The following is a 17,298-nucleotide window of genomic DNA, read 5'->3' as shown; positions in this document are numbered from 1 at the left end:
TAATGATGAACACCTCCCGCCAGCAGCAGGAAGGAAGGCAGCAGTTGGCAAGTCAGCTCTTTTAGAGAGACAACTCAGCCTCCTTTCCATTACATGGCCCCAGCCACCTGAAATGGAAGACCCTCAAACATCACAGATACAGACTCTTCTAAATGAATGTTAAAAGGACATCACCAACAATCCATGACATTCCAGAAAGTAATCATACCATACATAACCTCAGAAGTCTTGCTTCTAAGAATTCCCAATTACCACAAGACCTCCTATCATTGACCATTATATAGTCTCCTGATTAATTACCTTGTTACTAGGAGGAGAGGGATGATGAAGCTTTGGGTACCTGGAAGACTTAAGCCATTTTGACCAGGCTTTTATTAAGGCTTGAACTTCTTGTATCCTAGTGCTCACCAAGAGGAAGATTCTGGCACTAAGTTATTTGAACAGCTTATGGATGCTACCAAAACCCAGAGTTTGGCAGTTGCTGTATAACTTTTCTCAGACAGCTGCTGAAAATTATATCTAATAAGTAGGAGGATGGGGGTGGGGTGCCAGCTGCTGGGAGATAGTGGAGGAGATAAGCAAGCTAATTTGGGGGTAGGAGACTAGGCAAAGAATTCTTATTATTTCTCAGCTTGGATCCCTAGTAACAGAAAAATATATTTTCGTTGTTCTGTTACTTTTTAACTTAGCAATTTATAACTTCCAACATCTGACTGTCAGGCTACACAGAAATATTAGCAGTCTGAATCTGTATCCCTAATAGGCTTGAGTTAATGTAGAACTAGACTTTGGTGCTCCCAGAAGAGAGTAGAATATATTTACTAATACAAAGAATATAAAGTCAGTTAAAAATAAATAACATTCAGCAATTAGTCAAAATGAATTTGGCTAGATTTTTATCAGAAGGGCAAGAAGTTATTCAAGAGATATGTAAGTAGTTACACCGGAATTCAGTCTACCAGTTCTAGCCTCATGTCTAGAGGACCACTAGTCATCTTATCTGAAAGCAAACAGAATCATCAATCCAAATTGTCAGCGTAGAATTGCACTAGAAACCCAGTTTAACAATTCCTGGTAGAAACCTTTAGCCAAGCATTTATCATCCAGTATTTTTTATTATCCTTTTATTTGTCTGTTTCCTCTGAGAACTATGGGCAAGTCATTTGTCCCCAAAATTGATAACTCTAGAAATATGCGAAGTAAATGGATATACGATTTTATGCAAAGATGTTCTTCTACCTACACCTTGCTTTGATAGCAATACGATATTCACTATTTTAACTAATTAGAAAAACATTTGGATATAAGACAGTACTTTGTGCACAGTGGATACTCAGTAAATATTTATCTACTGTTACTGTTTCAAGGATCATTAGGCACTTGTATACAAAACACAGTTTTCTACTTGGTAGTGGAATGAAACAAAACAAAGAGAAGATAAGGTCTCTGTGAATATTAGGTTATTACCAAGTATCCTATCTCCTGGAAGCTGACAGAGTTCATGTGCCTGTTAATGGCACCTAATTCATTACCAGTGAGTGAGTCAAGCACTGGGAATAGAATCCACCAAGAAACTGGTTTTTTCAGCTCCCGTGAGTTTTTTATTACAACATTAAAACCCTCCTTGTATAGTATCAACATAGCGCCTTTTCGCATTTAAAAAATAAAAAAAGTTCCACAAAAAAATACACAGGAAACTCATTAAGAACTCCTTTATTCATCATTCTTCCAGCCTGATTTTAAAGCACTAGTAATAATGTTCTCTTCTTTTCAATGAGAAATGCTAAAATTCATTTTTAGCAAGAACACAGAGGTAAGAACTAGGAGCCCAGCTGGTCACAAGGAACAAGAGACAAAGCCCTCTTGCTAGGTGGTACCAGAGTTCTGGAGGGCTTAGAGGTGTTTGGTTAGAACTTTCATGTATGCCCATAAGAATCCCCTGGGAATCCTGTTAAAATGCAGGTGCTGATTCAGTAGGCCTGAAATGGGGCCTGTGATTCTCCATTTCTAACAAGCTCCCAGGTAATGCTGCTGCTTCTAGAACCAAATTTTAAAAATACTCTGAGAGCCTAACTTAATTGTTCTGGGTGGAGATCAGAAATAGAGAAGGGGTACAATAATAATAAAATTCGCAAAATGATAACATGAATATGTAATTCTCCAGAAAAAAAACTCCTTGTTCCTAAATACATTTAAAGACAATAGACAGATACGCTAATTTTTCAAATTAATTAATAATTTAAAAAAAACCTGACTCATTAACTATTTTTACCATCAGAGCCTATGGTTGTTATAAAAATTCTTGGATATTGCAATATACTCCTAATTCTATCTTATTTCAATTCGTGCTTGTTTTCCCCTAATAAGTTTCACCACTTTGGGCTTAAATTCCAAAACTGCTAACTCAAAAGAGGGAAATGTTCTTTTAGCATTAGATATTTGTCTGGTAAATAAAAGCAGGCAGGGGCCATCTGGAGTTTAAGAGCGCGGGGCCGGCTGTTAGTAGACCTCAGTTACAGCGTCAGTGGTGCCGCTAACTAGCTAGTTAGAACGCCGAGCTCCTCTGAGCCTCAGTTACTCCCTCATCAGTAAAATGAGAGCTTTAGAAAAGACGAGCACATCAATCCAGTCCCCTGACACCTTTTGATTCTTTAAGTTACCAATAGCAAACCTTTAACAACTTGATTCGAGCTAATCACCCCGAATTTCCTAGAAGGCATCTTTCTTAAGAGATTTGCCCAGGCGTGTCCTACAAGAGGTGTGGAACGTCCAGTACAGCCAAAGCCTTCTGTTCATTCCTCGGCGTCGATCGCCCCCTGCAGGCACTCCTCGGGACTGAGTCGCGCTTCCTCATCTTGGAAACAGACGCTTTCCCTAAACACTGGATACAGGAAAGAGCAAGACAGAGCATAAGTGCCTTTTCCATTAGAGCAGAGACAAAGGCCAGTCAGTAGAGACCCAGAGAAGAGGAAAGGCGCCCAGGGATTGGTGGATTGGGAGAAGGAAAAGAGACGAGTCTTAGCTCTCCAGACAGCAGCGTATGAAAGTAGCTTTATTTATTTTATCTAATCCCCTAGCTGGTGTTTCATACACATTGCTCATCAGAATCTTGGGATTTTCCACAACAGAATATGTATAATCGATTATACTGCTACCATAATACAGAATATTTTGACCAGAAAGTTTGTATTCCTTTTTATGTTAGTAAATGACGGTTCAGCGCTTCTCTGTAGATAAGTTAAACCATCCTCAAAGGGGTGAATATTATCTTTCCATTTTTTCTCACTCAAGGCATAAAAAAAATTGCTGTAATTTACCATAGCACAAAGGTAATGAAAGAGGGTAGAAGTCATCTTTGCAGTATATGAGCACGATTCTGGAAAAGCTTTTGACTGCCAACAGTCCTAATTATTATTGTTTGTACCTTATTTGTTTAGTCAGAGAACATGTGGTCGTTTGAATACTATTTAATTCTGGTGATAATGGATTGGTAGGGCATCTTTCCATTTTGCTCACAAATGACTTAAAATATGTTTCTGCTTTATATCTTGGGCAATTACATTTTTTGTTCAGAATCAATGAAGTTAATGATTCTTCACACTTCCTAGAAAACATTTTTTTCTTTTTTGTTAAGATGAATGAGTAGTTATTTTCTCTAAATATAAGTTTCAGAACTGTTGCATTTCTAGAGCTAAAGCTGATGTAAAAGATAGATGATGAATATATATTCATGTGTGTTTCATGGCATGTCAAAATTGTATTTTAAATGCCTTTTCCTATGGTCACCTCCTGTCCTTTCATGTCTTAACTAAATCAGGGTGGCTATAAAGAATTGTGATGGCGGTAATGTGTTGGAAAGGCAGGAGGTGATATCTAGGAGAGAAGTCTGGTCATTAGAAACTACCTGCTTTTCCCAGAGAATTAGACAACAAGAATGCTGCATATCAGAGAAGAACAAGAGGAAAGTCCCACCAAGTTCCTTGGCTCATGCCTTCCTTCCTCTGCAGTGACAATAGCAGTGACCCATCAGGCAGGGAAATGGGACATACAGGAGCCTCATACACAGTGATACCTACTCAGGTCCTCGAGTCCACACCCACGAGTACATTCTTAAAGTGTGTGTTGCTCACTGCCACACACGTTCATCATGACAAAAGTTCATCATGACAAAAGTTTAAAATTTTGAAGATTAACTTGGTTCTGCTTATTCTCAGGCATTAACTCAGTTTTAACAACTGGTTTTAGAGTAAGTAAAGGACCACATTATTAGTTTATTTTTACAGATGGTCCCCAACTTACGATGGTTCAGCTTACAATTTTTCGACTCTACAATGGTGAAAATGCCATATGCATTCAGTAAAAACCATTCTTTGAATTTTTAATTTTTAATCTTTTCCCAGCTAGTGGTATGTGATGCAATAGTCCCAGGATGCTAGGCAGCGCAGGCACACATCATGAGGGTAAACAACCAATGCTCTAGTGCACTGCATTGCCGGCATTATTTGGATTTTGTGTTCTGAGCATGTTTAAGGTAAACTAGGCTGTTACAATGTTTGGTAGATTAGGTGTATTAAATACATTTTGATTTATGATAGTTTCATCTTAAATTTATCAAGATGTAACTCCATTGTAATTCAAAGAGCATCTGTACATTCTAACCCATTTATTATCTGATGGTGGAATTATTATTTTTATTAAATTTTTATTTTGATATAATTGTATTCACATATAGTTGTAAAAATAATATGGAGTGATCCCATATAGCTTCTACACAGGCTCCTACCAATGATAACATCTTACAAAATTGTATAGTACAATTTCACTAGCAAAATATTGTGATAATCAAGATATAAAACCTTTCCATCATCGCAGATACAGAGTTGCTGCTAAATCCATCCACTAAACTTAATATTTTGGCTATTATATTTTTCGGTTCTTAAATTTAAATTTCTATTTGGTTCTTCTTTATAGCTTCAATTTCTTTCCTGAGACTTTTTTTTTTTTTTTTTACTAGTATTAAGTGTGTTCATAATACTCTTCGAAGCATTGTTGTCGTGACTATAAAGTTTGGGGGGATAATTCTAACATCTCTGTCATCTCAGTGTGGACATCTATTGATAGTCTTTCTTCATTCAATTTGAAATCTTCCTGGCCTTAGTATGACAATTGAAACCTAAACATTTTTTTAATTATGTTATGAGACTATGGGTATTATTTAAACCTTCTGTTCTAGCTGGTATTTCTTTAACACCACTCCAGCAGAGGAATAAGAGGCATCATCTCTTTTATGCCAGTCAATGTAGAAGTCCAAGTTCTCCACTCGAACTCTGTTGATACCTGAAGTTGGGGTTCCTCATTACTGTTGGTGGAGGTGGGAGTTCCGGTTCCCCATATGAGCTCCACTGATGCCAGCCACACTGGGGGTAGCCTTGGTACCACAGGTTAATAATGAAAGATCTGACTCCCTACTTTTCTGAAACCACCTGTGCAAGGAGGGGGCGGGATGCTGGGTGGGGTGGAAGTCCAGCTCCCCATGTGATCTCCACTGGCACTACCTGGAAGGGGAATCCTCACACAATGAAAGTCCCAGTTCCCTACTTGGCCCTCTCTGGTATCACCTTGGTGGGGGAGTTGGAGCACCTCATTACAGCCTCATGAAGATGGAAGTCTAAACCCCCCACTCGACCTTTGCTGGCATGGGTATAGGTAGCACCACAGTTTTTTCTGTGATGTTTGGCTGGAGCAAAGCAGACACTGTCTAAAACTGTTCTGTCTTATGTGAGATTGGGCCAAAGTATGGAGGGGGTGTGTGTGTGTGTGTGTGTGTGTGTGTGTGGTTTGTGTGTGAGAGCCATGGCTGCGTTAGGCTGGGTTCTGCCATCAGTTACTTAGGTTACATGATAATATAATAAACTTTTATTTAAGGAAAGGGCACCCTTTTCTAATTTGTACAAAAGTAGTACTACGTGAGCTAGTGGCAGCCCTGAATGCCTAGGAGCCATATTTACATTAGGCTTTAAGGTAATTCCTGGATGTGTAATAGCCTTGTGAGTTAAAACTTAATTTAATTGGGAATACATAAAGAATATGGCAAACTATGTAAGCTCAACCTATATCCAAAACTGAGTAACTGCCATGAATAAGAAGAAATCATAAAAATTAATTAATTTCCATCTGAAGGAACTCAGTTATGATTATAGAATCACTGTTGGTAATATTTTAGGAACTGTGGAAAAAGTACCCCCATAAAAGGTAAATATTATCTCCATTTACCAAAGAGAGGATTCTAAAACTTACCAGTAGTTAACCTAATGTGAATCCTTGGAAAAATTCCAGAATGAATTTTTAAACGGATGGTTTGTGATGATTTAGAAAATAGGAAGCCAGCATAGATTTACTAATAAGGCATATGTAGAACAACCTATATTTTCTTCTTTGAAATCCTTGAGACAGACATATCAGAGAAATGTAATTATATTTAGGATGGCATTTAACATAGCATATCACAACAGGCTTACAGGAAAAAATTAAAATCAGAGAAACATGGATTGGGTAATAGAGGCATATGCCAAACAACCTTACAGTAAAGACTGAGCCACCTCAGAAGATCCCTGATTTGCTCAATCCTAGTCAATCATTTTACAAGTGATTGGTAAGAAAATCAGTCGCATGCCTATGGATAGGGCACAAAGTGGTTAAGACAACAAACATTAGACACATCTAGCTTTCAATTCTGAGATTATGCATGTGTCAGCCACAGTTTCCTTATCTGTAAAACAGGGGTAATGATGTTTTGTAATTGTTATAATAATCCATAATATTGATGTGATAACTAAATAAGACATTGTAGGCATCTTGCATAGGACCTTATAATACTAATCTGGGGTTTTGTTACTTTTGCTTCTTTTATCACATTTGTGGTGACATATACTAGCAAAAATAGCTGATATATTGCATATATTGCATAGGGATGACAGGATTAGCCTTTGGTTTCAATTTAACAGAAACAAAAGGGCCAAAAATTGAATGAATTACCATAATTTGATATGAAGAAGATTTAAAAGTTATCCAAAGGGGTCTTAACCAGAAGCTAACAATGAGGTTATAGGACAAACAATCCTAAGCTTTCTGAGGCCACATCCCAGGAGGATCTTCTCTAGAACAGACAGTTGCAGCCACTCTGTGTTCTGCACTTGTCAAGCCACATTTGAAAGCCTGAGTGTGGTTTTGGGTGCTCTATTGTCAAAAAGAAAATAACAAATTGGACTGACTTTAGAGACAAGTTATCAAGGTAATGGAGAGCCTGGAAATCTTGACATAAAAGGACTAGATAAAGGGAGCATGTCACCTGGAGAAGAGAATGCTTACCTAGAACATGATAGCTGTGTTCACAGCAATCGAAGACTATTGTACAGGAGAGACGTCTTTTTGTGACCTTTCAACATGCTAGTAGTGAACATAGACAGAGAGCATTTGGCAATGGGGATATGAAGAAAACCAACATTAAAAGAATTATTTAACAGTCTGTCTTTAGTTGCTTTTTTTTCTTCCTAAAGTGAAATCAGGATATGAAGTGCTTCGTGAAAAATTTATCAAAATGCTTTTACACAGGCTTTAACTGCTCCAGCTTGTCAATGTCAGCTTCTATCTGTGTAAGTACATCTGCTCTGCCCTCACACTTTTTAAACACTGTGTTCAATTCAAAGCAGCATATAGGTCACTATTACCATTACTTCCTAAGAATTACCATTGTGGGCTCTTTACCATTTGAATTGTCATCACATCTTTCTTAGTAATGACATTCTTTCTTTTCTTACCAGTTCATAAACCGACACTACTGTCATCTGTCTTCCTACAATCTCTGCTTATGGAATTATTTTCCTGGATGTCTTAATCGTGGCAGTGTGATTTATTCTCAATAATATTGTTTTGATTTTTAATTACTAGAGCAGTAAAATTATACTCAGATTTATTTTTGTGCTTTCCAATGAATAATATAATTATTTTTGTTTTCAGCTGTAGCAATAATAGACCCTAAATACTACTGTATTATTTAGTATCCCTAAAACTTACCGTAAATGATATAGTTGATCCTTGAATGACACGAGTTTGAACTGTATATGTCCACTTATATGCAGATTTGTTTCAGTAAATACAGCCAGCCCTTCATATCTGTGAATTTCACATGCTCAAATTCAACCAACTGCAGATCAAAAACAGTGTTTTTGCTGCATTAGGGTTGGTGCCTCTAACCTCTGTGTTGTTCAAGGGTCAACAGAGTATTTCTTAAGAGGAAAAAAGTGACAGTTTTTTATTATGTTGGTCCCCAAATTTGTTGGTAGTTCCTAAGAAATGAAATAGAAAAAGCTACATATTTCTATTAAGAGATTCCTACTTCTAGGTATATGCTCAAAAGAATTGAAAGCAGATATTTGACAGATAATTGTATAGTCATGTTCATAACAGCTTCATTCACATTAGCCAAAAGGTGGAAGTAACTCAAGTGCCCATTAGTAGATGACTAGATAAACAAAATATTGTATATGCATAAAGTAGAATATTACTTAGCCTTAAAGGAGGGAAATTCTGACACATGCTTAACATGCATGAACCTTGAAGACACTATGCTAAGTGAAACAAGCCAGGCATATACTGTAAGATTCCAATTATATGAGGTACCTAAAGTTTCAAATTCAAACAGACAAGAAAACATTCAAACAGAAAGTAGATTGATGGTTACCAGAATCTGGAAGGAGGGTGAAATGGAGAGTTAGTGTTTAATGGGTAGAGAGTTTCAGTTTGAGATGATGAAGAAGTTCTGTAGATGGATGATGGTGATAATTACACAAAAACGTAAAATGTTCTTAGCCCCTGAACTGTACACTTAAAAATAATTGGAATGGTAGGTTTTGTGTTGTATTTTGCCACAAGACAAAGCGCGATGTTTATTATGGAGTAATTTCTCACAACTCTATAAGTGGGTATTGTTATCTCTATTTTAAGAAAGAGAAAGAGGTGGCTTGCCCAGTACCATGGAGCCAGCTGAGACTCAAAGCCAAAGTCATCAAATGCAGAGCCAAGGTCAACAGAGCAAGGTCTCCAGTGTGAAACTACTTATGTTGAAAGCAACTACCTCCCACATCAAATCAAATTTCTCCCTGAATTATTTTATTTGACTTAGTGATTAATTTGGTCCTAAGCAAACTAAAGTGAAGATAATTGCAAAAATCATTTTGAGATAATACGTAAGAATTGTTTTTATAAAACTTGAGACTCTAAGACACAGCAAGGTCTATAGCACTTGACAACTGCAGTGTTTCCCAGAAATAATGCTGACATTCAAATGTCAAACACATATGGAGGAAGAACAATAACGTAGCAAAAGATCTATAGGAGTTTATTCCTTCAGTTTTTATCTCAGACTGCCCATGTTGCCCCTGTATCTAAGCTTCGCTCTTCTGATAGGGCTAACCAGTTGGTAAAATGGATCCCTTTATGAGGCTACAATCCTAAGAAACAGAAGGAAAATTAATGTTTCAGGAACAATGTGGCATTAAAGAAGTAAAGTTTGAAAAGAGGACTTTATGTCGCTGGCCATCTGAGTGTCTGGAATGAAGAAAGGAAAGTTAAATATCTGCAATCCTGCTGTATTCCATAAGTATTTGTTGGCCAATCATGGTCAATGTCATCAAAAAAATTACTTTAAACTGAAGCCACCTATATTACAGCATCATAGATATTTAGAACTCTCTCATTTTAAAAATAAGAAAACTGAATCCCAAGGATTTCAAGTCATTTTTTTCAGTTATTCAAATAGATAATGACAAAGCCAAGGGCATCCAGTATCCACATTTCCTTGGTCAATTTGGGGTATATCAGGTATTTATTTATGTGATTTTTTTCTTTTTCTTGCCTGATTGCACTGGCTAGAAACTGCAGTATGATGTTGAAATAAAGTGGCAAGAACAGTTATCTATGCTTTGCTCCTGATCCTGTGGTGAAGGCCTTCACTGTTTCATCATTAAGTGTGATATTACCTGTAGGCTTTTTGTAGATGGTCTTTAGCAAGTTTCTTTCTAATCCAGGTTCATTCAGAGTCTTTATCATGAATAGTTATTGTATTTTTCTAAACATTTTACTTTTATTAAGATGATCATGTGGTTTTGATCCTATATTCTATTAATATGGTATATTAATGTATTTTCAATGTTAAATCAACCTTGTATTCTTAAAATAAATCTGATGTAAGTAATAGTGTGTGATGCTTTTAGTATGTTGTTGGATTCTGTTGGCTATTATTTTGTTAAAGATTTTTATGTTTATATTAATAAGGATTATGAATTTACAGTTTTCTTTTCTTGCAACATTTCTGTCTGGCTTTGGTATCAGAATGATACTAGCCTCATAGGATGAATTTGGAAATATTTCTTTTTTATTTTCTGGAAGAGTTGTGTATTGATATTTAAGTGTTTGATGTAGTTCACCCACGAAACCATTTAGGCCTGAGCTTTTCTTTCTGGAAATATTTTTAGTTACAAATTTAATTCTTTACCTGTTGTAGATCTATTCAGATTTTCTATTTCTTCTTAAGTTAGTTTTGGTAAACTTATTTTTCTATGTTCTAGACATTTGTCTATTTTATCTCGATTGTTGAATTTAGTATTCTCTTACAATCCTTTTAATTTCTGACAAGTTAAATTCTAATGTATTCTCTTTCACTCCTAATTTTGGTAATCATTCATCTTTCTCTCTCTCTCTCTCTCTCTCTCTCTCTTCTCTCTCTCTCTTTCTTTTTCTCTAATAATATATTGCAAGTGCTGGGGGTTTTTTCAAAGAGCAAACTTTTGTTTAAAACAATATTTTTGTTTTCTACTTATTAATTTTCAATCTGATAGCTATTATATTTTTCCTTCTGTGTATATACACTTAGTTTTCTCTTCTTTTTTATGGCTGTTAAGGTGAAAGCTTAGATTATTGATTGAAGATCATTTCTTTCTTTTCTAACATAATCATTAATACCTGTTGATTTTCCTCTAACCACTGCTTTAGCAACATTACATATGTTGTGATATATTAGATTTTTATCTTCATTTATTTCAAAATACTTCTTAATTTCTCTTGTGACTTCTTTGACACATGGATTTTTAGAAATGTGTTGTTTAATTACCAAATAGTTGTGGCTTTTCAAAATTTTCTTTTGTTATTGATTTCTAATTTAGTTCTATTATGATTCGTGAGCATACTTTATGTAATTTCAATCTTTCCTAACTTAGTAAAACTTCTCCTACAGCCTAATATCTGGTCTATCCTAGAAAATGTTCCACATGCACTGGAAAACAATGTATAATCTGATTTTGTTTTGTTCAGTAGAGTATTCTGATGCCTGTTAGGCCTGGTTGGTTGATAGAGTTGTTCACATCTTTTACATACTTGCTGATTTTCTATATAATTGTGTTATCCATTATTGAGAGTGGAGTATTGAAGTCTGCAGCTATTATTATTGAATTATTTATTTCTCACTTTAATTCTGTCAGTTTTTTTTCATGTACTTTGGGGCTCCATTGTTAGGTGCATATATGTTTGTAATTTTATCATTTTCTCCTAATAGATTCATATTTTGGTTGTTATAAAATATCCATCATTTCTCCAATAATTTTTTGTAATGTTTTTGTCTTCATATATATTTGATCTTATATGCGTATAGACATTCCAGTTCTCTTTCGGTTTGCTACCCTTTAATTTTCAACCTATTTGTGTTTTTTTAATCTAAAGTATGTCTCTTACAGACAGTATGTAGATGGATCGTGTTTTTTATCCAGAGATTGTTGGAACAATCTCTGCCTTTTGATTAGGGTGTTTAATTCAATTACTCTTAATATAATTATTTATATGGTAGGATTTAGATTTGTCATTTCACTATTTGTTTTCTATATGTCTATATCTCTTTGCCCCTCTCGTCCTCCATTAATTCCTTTATTGTTATATATTTTTTTCTCTAGCGTACTATTAAATCTTTTTTTTTTTTACTATACATTTTTAAATTATTTTCTTAGTAGTTACTCTGGGGATTACAATATGGATCTTAAAATAATTCATGTTAATATTAATTTAATTCCAATAATGGGTAGAAACTTTGCTCTAATATAGCTCTCTTCAATCCTCCCTCCTTTGAGCTATTATTGTCATACGAATTACATATTTATAAAGTTTTAAAATTAATTTTTGCTGAAAATTGTTCATTAGATATATTGTAGCAACTCTTGATCAGATAACCTCTATTTCTTTTTATTTAAACATAGATAATTGAAAAATAAAATAACGTATACAGAAAACCATACAAAACAAATATATGACTTAATGAATTATTATAAAACAAATGCCCTTGAAACTACCATTCAGATCAAGAAGTGGAACTTTGCCAGCTACTGCAGTCCCAATCACAATTGTCTTCCCCTCCTAAAAAGTAGTCACTATCCTGACTTTTATGATAATCATTCCCTCGTATGTCTTTTTGGTTTTATCACCCGAGTGTAGACCTCAAGACACTACACTCATGCTTCCCATTTCTTTAATATGTTTCGAGTTTCTTTATTGACAGTTATTCCCCTTTCATCTTTTCTTTCCTCTCTACCCAAGTTTCTTTTTGTTGTTTGTTTTACATTTCTGCTGCTTATTCTTTAGCAACTCTCCTAGACTATTTCTTTAGATTCTATATTTCCTAAAACATATAGCCACTGACTTCTCTGCTTCCTTTTTTTTTTTTTTTAATTCTTGCTTTCATTTTTAAACCTGGCTTACTTGGGTTCACCTTGAGTCACCATAGTTTAGTGATCAGCCAATAACTGGTTATAATATTTCCTTAAGTATCTTTTGCCAGCGGCATTTGTATGTGAAGGAACACTTTAAATTTTTAGGCAATTTACAAATCATTCTTAGTTTTTACATCCTGCTTCTGCAGCCATTCAAAGTCAGACACAGATGAGTGACCAAGGCCCTTTCTTTTACCAGGTTTATCCTGGGTGCGTGCACTGCCTTGTGCACACATGAAGACTTCTAGATCCTCGGCAATATATTAAGACTTTTTAATATCCCCTATTGCCACTAATTTCTTCAGGTCTTTCCTTTAAATTTTGGGTCAGACACTTGTTTGCTCCACCTAAAATTACAACTTAAAGTACCTGTGACATTAACAACTTCAACCAATTATTATTCTTTCTGTTGACAACCAGGGAACAAGGATTTTTTTTTTTCCATAGAGCTGATCTCTCAGTCAAATCAAATAGCAACAACACCCTGGGAATGGTACTTTACAGGGAGCTATTAGACTAGTAAAAACGTTACTGTGCACTGAAGGTGGTGGTCCTTTCAACAGATCCCAAGAGATGCATCCTCTCTGTTGATTTTGAGGCTGCCATCTGTTTATAGCTTCTGTGGAGCTGGGAAAGGAATGGAGTATCTCCAAATTAAGTCATCACAGACACCACTGTTTTTATTTACATGCAGTAGTTTTTCTTGATTACATATTTTCAGTTTGTTCTCTGCCTTTGGTTTCCAGAGTTCTGAAATGTTTGTTTTTAATAGTTTGCCAGTATTTTCACGATTGCTTTTGTGTAGAATTAGATTCATCGAAATCCTCCCTCTGCCTTTCCAGGAGTCCAGCCCCATATGTAAAGTTTTTTGCTCTTTTAGCTTCAATAATATTTTCTTATAAAACCTTTATGGCCAAGAGAATTGAAAATATGTGCCAACACAAAAATATATTCATGTTGTTCATAACAGTATAATTCATATTAGTCAAAAAGTAGAAACAAACCAAATGTCCATCACCTGATGAATAGACAAATAAATTGTAGTATAAATCCACACAATGGAATATTATTCAGCCATGAAAAGGAATGAAATATTGATATATACTACAACATAGATGAACTTGGAAAACATCATGCTAAATGAGAGAAACCATTTACGAAAGCCACAGATTTTATGATTTCATACATATGAAAAGTCCTGAACAGACAAAGCATAGAGACGGAGGGTAAATTAGTGGTTTCCATGGGTTAGAGGTGAGAAGAATGAAGTGACTACAAATGGTACAGGAGTTAGCAAGGTGGGGGAGAGGATAATGAAAATGTTCTAAAATTAGATAGTGGTTACGATTGCACAATTCTGTGAATATACTAAAAACCACTGCAATGTACACTGTAAAAGGGTGAATTTTGTGCTATATCATGATAAAGCTCTTAAAAAAGGGTCTTTAACTATAAGTGAAAAAGAGAATTTTGAAATTTGAAAACTATTTCAGGTTTAGAGTAATGACCAATTTCATTACTCTCTTGTTCATTTATGTATTTAGCCATTCATCTATTTCATGAGATTATTCATGTGCAATACCTAGCATAAAGGAAGCACTTGAGTATTAGTTATTGTTGTCATTTAAAAAACTGAAGTGCCAATGTACCACTATCTAACAAAATGAATGAAACACTGATTCTACCTTCTAAGAGCTCCATAGTCTAAGGAGTACACAGACATGTAAACAAAAAAATTATAATAGTGATAAATGTGTTTAACAGAGAAATATAAATGACACTATAGGAGAACAGATAGAGAAGTATGTTTAGTTGGGGGAGAACAAAGGAGGCCTGCTAAAGAGAATTGACCTAAATAGATGCTCTAACACCTAGTGACCGGCTAAATGAGTTGAAGTAATAGTTTAGTTGGTGGAAAGTGGATGAAAGAGTATATTCCAAGCAAAAGAAACATTGTGTGCAAAGATAAAGAAGTATGAGAACGTATGCATGGCATATGTGAGGAAGTAGCAAAAGATGATACTAGAAAAGTAAATAAAGAGTTTAGACTCTTGTCGATGAAGAAGATTCACGGCAGGATTCTAAGCAGGACAGTGTCCTTTCACTAGCGGGAGAGCAATGCACTTAAGGGTATGAGACTAGCAGCAGGGAACCTGGTTAAGGAGGATCAAAATGAAGCCTGAACTAAGGAAGTAATGGAGCAAGAAGTGTTGAGGAAGATGAGGAGGAAAGTAATTTTAAATGAATACAGGAAGTAAAACTGAGAAAATTTGATCATCACCTGGATTTGGACAGTTAAGTCCAACATCTAGATTTTTGTTTTGGTTAATGGGGTAAATTTCAGTGTCATTCTTCTCAATGTGGAAAAAAAATTTTAGAGAATTTTTTAAAAAGCAAATTTGAGAGAAAAGGTAATATGTTCGCATGGGGGGTCATGATGACTTTTTGATACCTGTGGAATACCCGGGAAGAAGTGTGCAGTAATTAATTAGAAGTTTAATTTTAAAGTTTAAGAAAAAGCTATGGGCCATAAATAGATTTGTGAGTTGTCAGTGTAAAGTTAGTAGTAGATGCCATTGACCAAAAAAATTATATATATTTAAAGTGTACAATGCCAGGTTAATTAAAACATCCATCACCTCACAGTTACCTTTTTTCTGTATGGTAATCTCACTTAAGATCTATTCTCAGACAAATACCATATGATCTCAGTTATATGTGGAATCCAAAAAAAAACTGAACTCATAGATACAGGAAACAGATTGGTGGTTGCCAGAGGTAGGGGTCGGGAGATGAGAAAAACGGGTGAAAGTGGTCAAACAGTACAAACTTCTAGTTATAAAATAATAAAGTAATGGGGATATAATTTACAGCATGGTGGCTATAGTTATAATATTGTATTGTATATTTGGAAGTTGCTAAGAGAATAAATCTTAAAAGTCCTTATCACAAGAAAAAAATTGTAACTATGTGGTGTTGATGTTAACTAGACATCGTGGTGAGTATCTCACAATATATACAAATATCAAATCATTATGTTGTACAACTGAAACTAATGTTATGTCAATTATACCTCTATTTTAAAAATTAAAAAAAGATCTTTCTTAGTAAATTTACCCTATTAACCAAGTATACAACACATTATTATTAACTATAGTTATCATGCTGTACATCAGATCCCCAGATCTTATTTATCTTATGAAGTTACATTTTTAGTAATATATTACAAAGTTAATTGTTTTCTCTTTGGGAACTTTGGTTTAAAATTCCGTGGTCCTAGTATTAATACATCTTCTCTTCTTTGCACTGGTACCCTTACTGATCCACCGGGTGAAGTTTGTTTGTATAGCTGCCTCACAGCCACCTAAGGGCATCTTGTCTTTGGGTGCAGGTAAAGGACAGGATAATGAATGGGATTTAATCAGGCCAAAATTCCAGTTCAGTTCTGATAAGCCATGAAAGGTTAACTTAGCATAAGTTATTTAGGGAAAAAAGTATTCTGAAAAAGATGGATTGCATTTCAACAGGCCAACATCAAAAAATCATCTGAGAGCTAATATTTCTGAATAAGCACATTCCCTTTCCTCTAGGCAAAATCAGCTTTCTTTTGAGGTGAACATAATCTATATATATATATGTATATATATATATATATATATATATATATATATATATATATAACCAAATAAATAAATAAAAATATATATATATTTCACCATTACCAAAAAAAAAAAAAAGGCTTGGACTTTCTTTTTGTTTTTTTTTTTAATTAATTATTTCAGAATTAGTTTCAAGTATATAGTACATTGGTTGTTAGACATCTATATCGTTCATAAAACAATGCCCCCAATTGCTCCTCCTCCCCTGACCCTCCACCTAGCCAATGTATTAATGCTAACCGCATTTCCTATGCTGTGTTCCCCATCCCTGTGGCCATCTAACGACTGCTAATTTGTACTTCTTTAACTCTTCACCCCATTCGGCCACCCCCCTAACCTCCCTCCCCTCTGTCTGTCACCAAATTGTCCACTATATTTGTGTCTGTTTTTGATTAGTTCTTTTTGTTTTTTAGAGTCTGCATATAAGTGAAATCATGTAGTAATTATCTTTCTCTGTCTGACATTGCACTCAGCCATAATAACCTCTAGGTCCATCCATGTCATTGCAAATGGTAGGATTTCATTTCTTTTAGTGGCTGAGTAATATTCCATTGTATATATGAACTATAATTTCTTTATCCAATCATCTCTTGATAGGCATCTAGATTGCTTCTATATCTTGGCTATTATAAATTGTGCTGCCATGAATATTGGGGTACATATATCTTTATGAATTATTGTTTTGGTTTTCTTTGAATAAATACCCAGAAGTGCAATTACTGAGTCAAAAGGCATATCTATTTTCAATTGTTTGAAAAACCTCCAGACTGTTTTCCATAGCGGCTGTACCAATTTGCAATCCCACCACCAATGTGTGAGGGTTCCCTTTT

General features: G+C 35.0%; 2 protein-coding genes across 27 annotated transcripts in view; one reads left to right on the top strand and one right to left on the bottom strand.

Moving 5' to 3' along the window:
- Window positions 1-17,298, top strand: part of DLGAP1 (DLG associated protein 1) — a 790,600-nt gene that overhangs the window by 596,366 nt on the left and 176,936 nt on the right. The gene's annotated exons all lie outside the window — the stretch shown is intronic.
- LOC120588201 (uncharacterized) overlaps window positions 1,698-17,298 on the bottom strand; it is a 125,360-nt gene continuing 109,759 nt past the window's right edge. For 8 of the 12 annotated variants that reach the window (XR_005649202.1, XR_005649164.1, XR_005649166.1 and 5 more), the window contains one exon: window positions 2,780-2,881. Coding sequence is in view for 2 of the 12 variants with exons in the window: in XM_039845458.1 (XP_039701392.1) it covers window positions 2,750-2,881 (132 nt within the window). In the remaining 10 variants the exon portion in view is untranslated. Of the gene's footprint in view, window positions 2,882-17,298 lie in introns of all 12 variants that reach the window. The other 4 variants (XM_039845458.1, XM_039845466.1, XR_005649198.1 and 1 more) reach the window with 3 other exon arrangements.

This window comes from Pteropus medius, unplaced genomic scaffold, assembly GCF_902729225.1.
Source record: "Pteropus medius unplaced genomic scaffold, Ma_sr-lr_union100, whole genome shotgun sequence".
In the NCBI taxonomy this organism is placed as follows: domain Eukaryota; kingdom Metazoa; phylum Chordata; class Mammalia; order Chiroptera; family Pteropodidae; genus Pteropus; species Pteropus medius.
The sequence above is the reverse complement of the archived record's forward strand: the minus strand, read 5'-3'. Positions and strand labels throughout refer to the sequence as shown.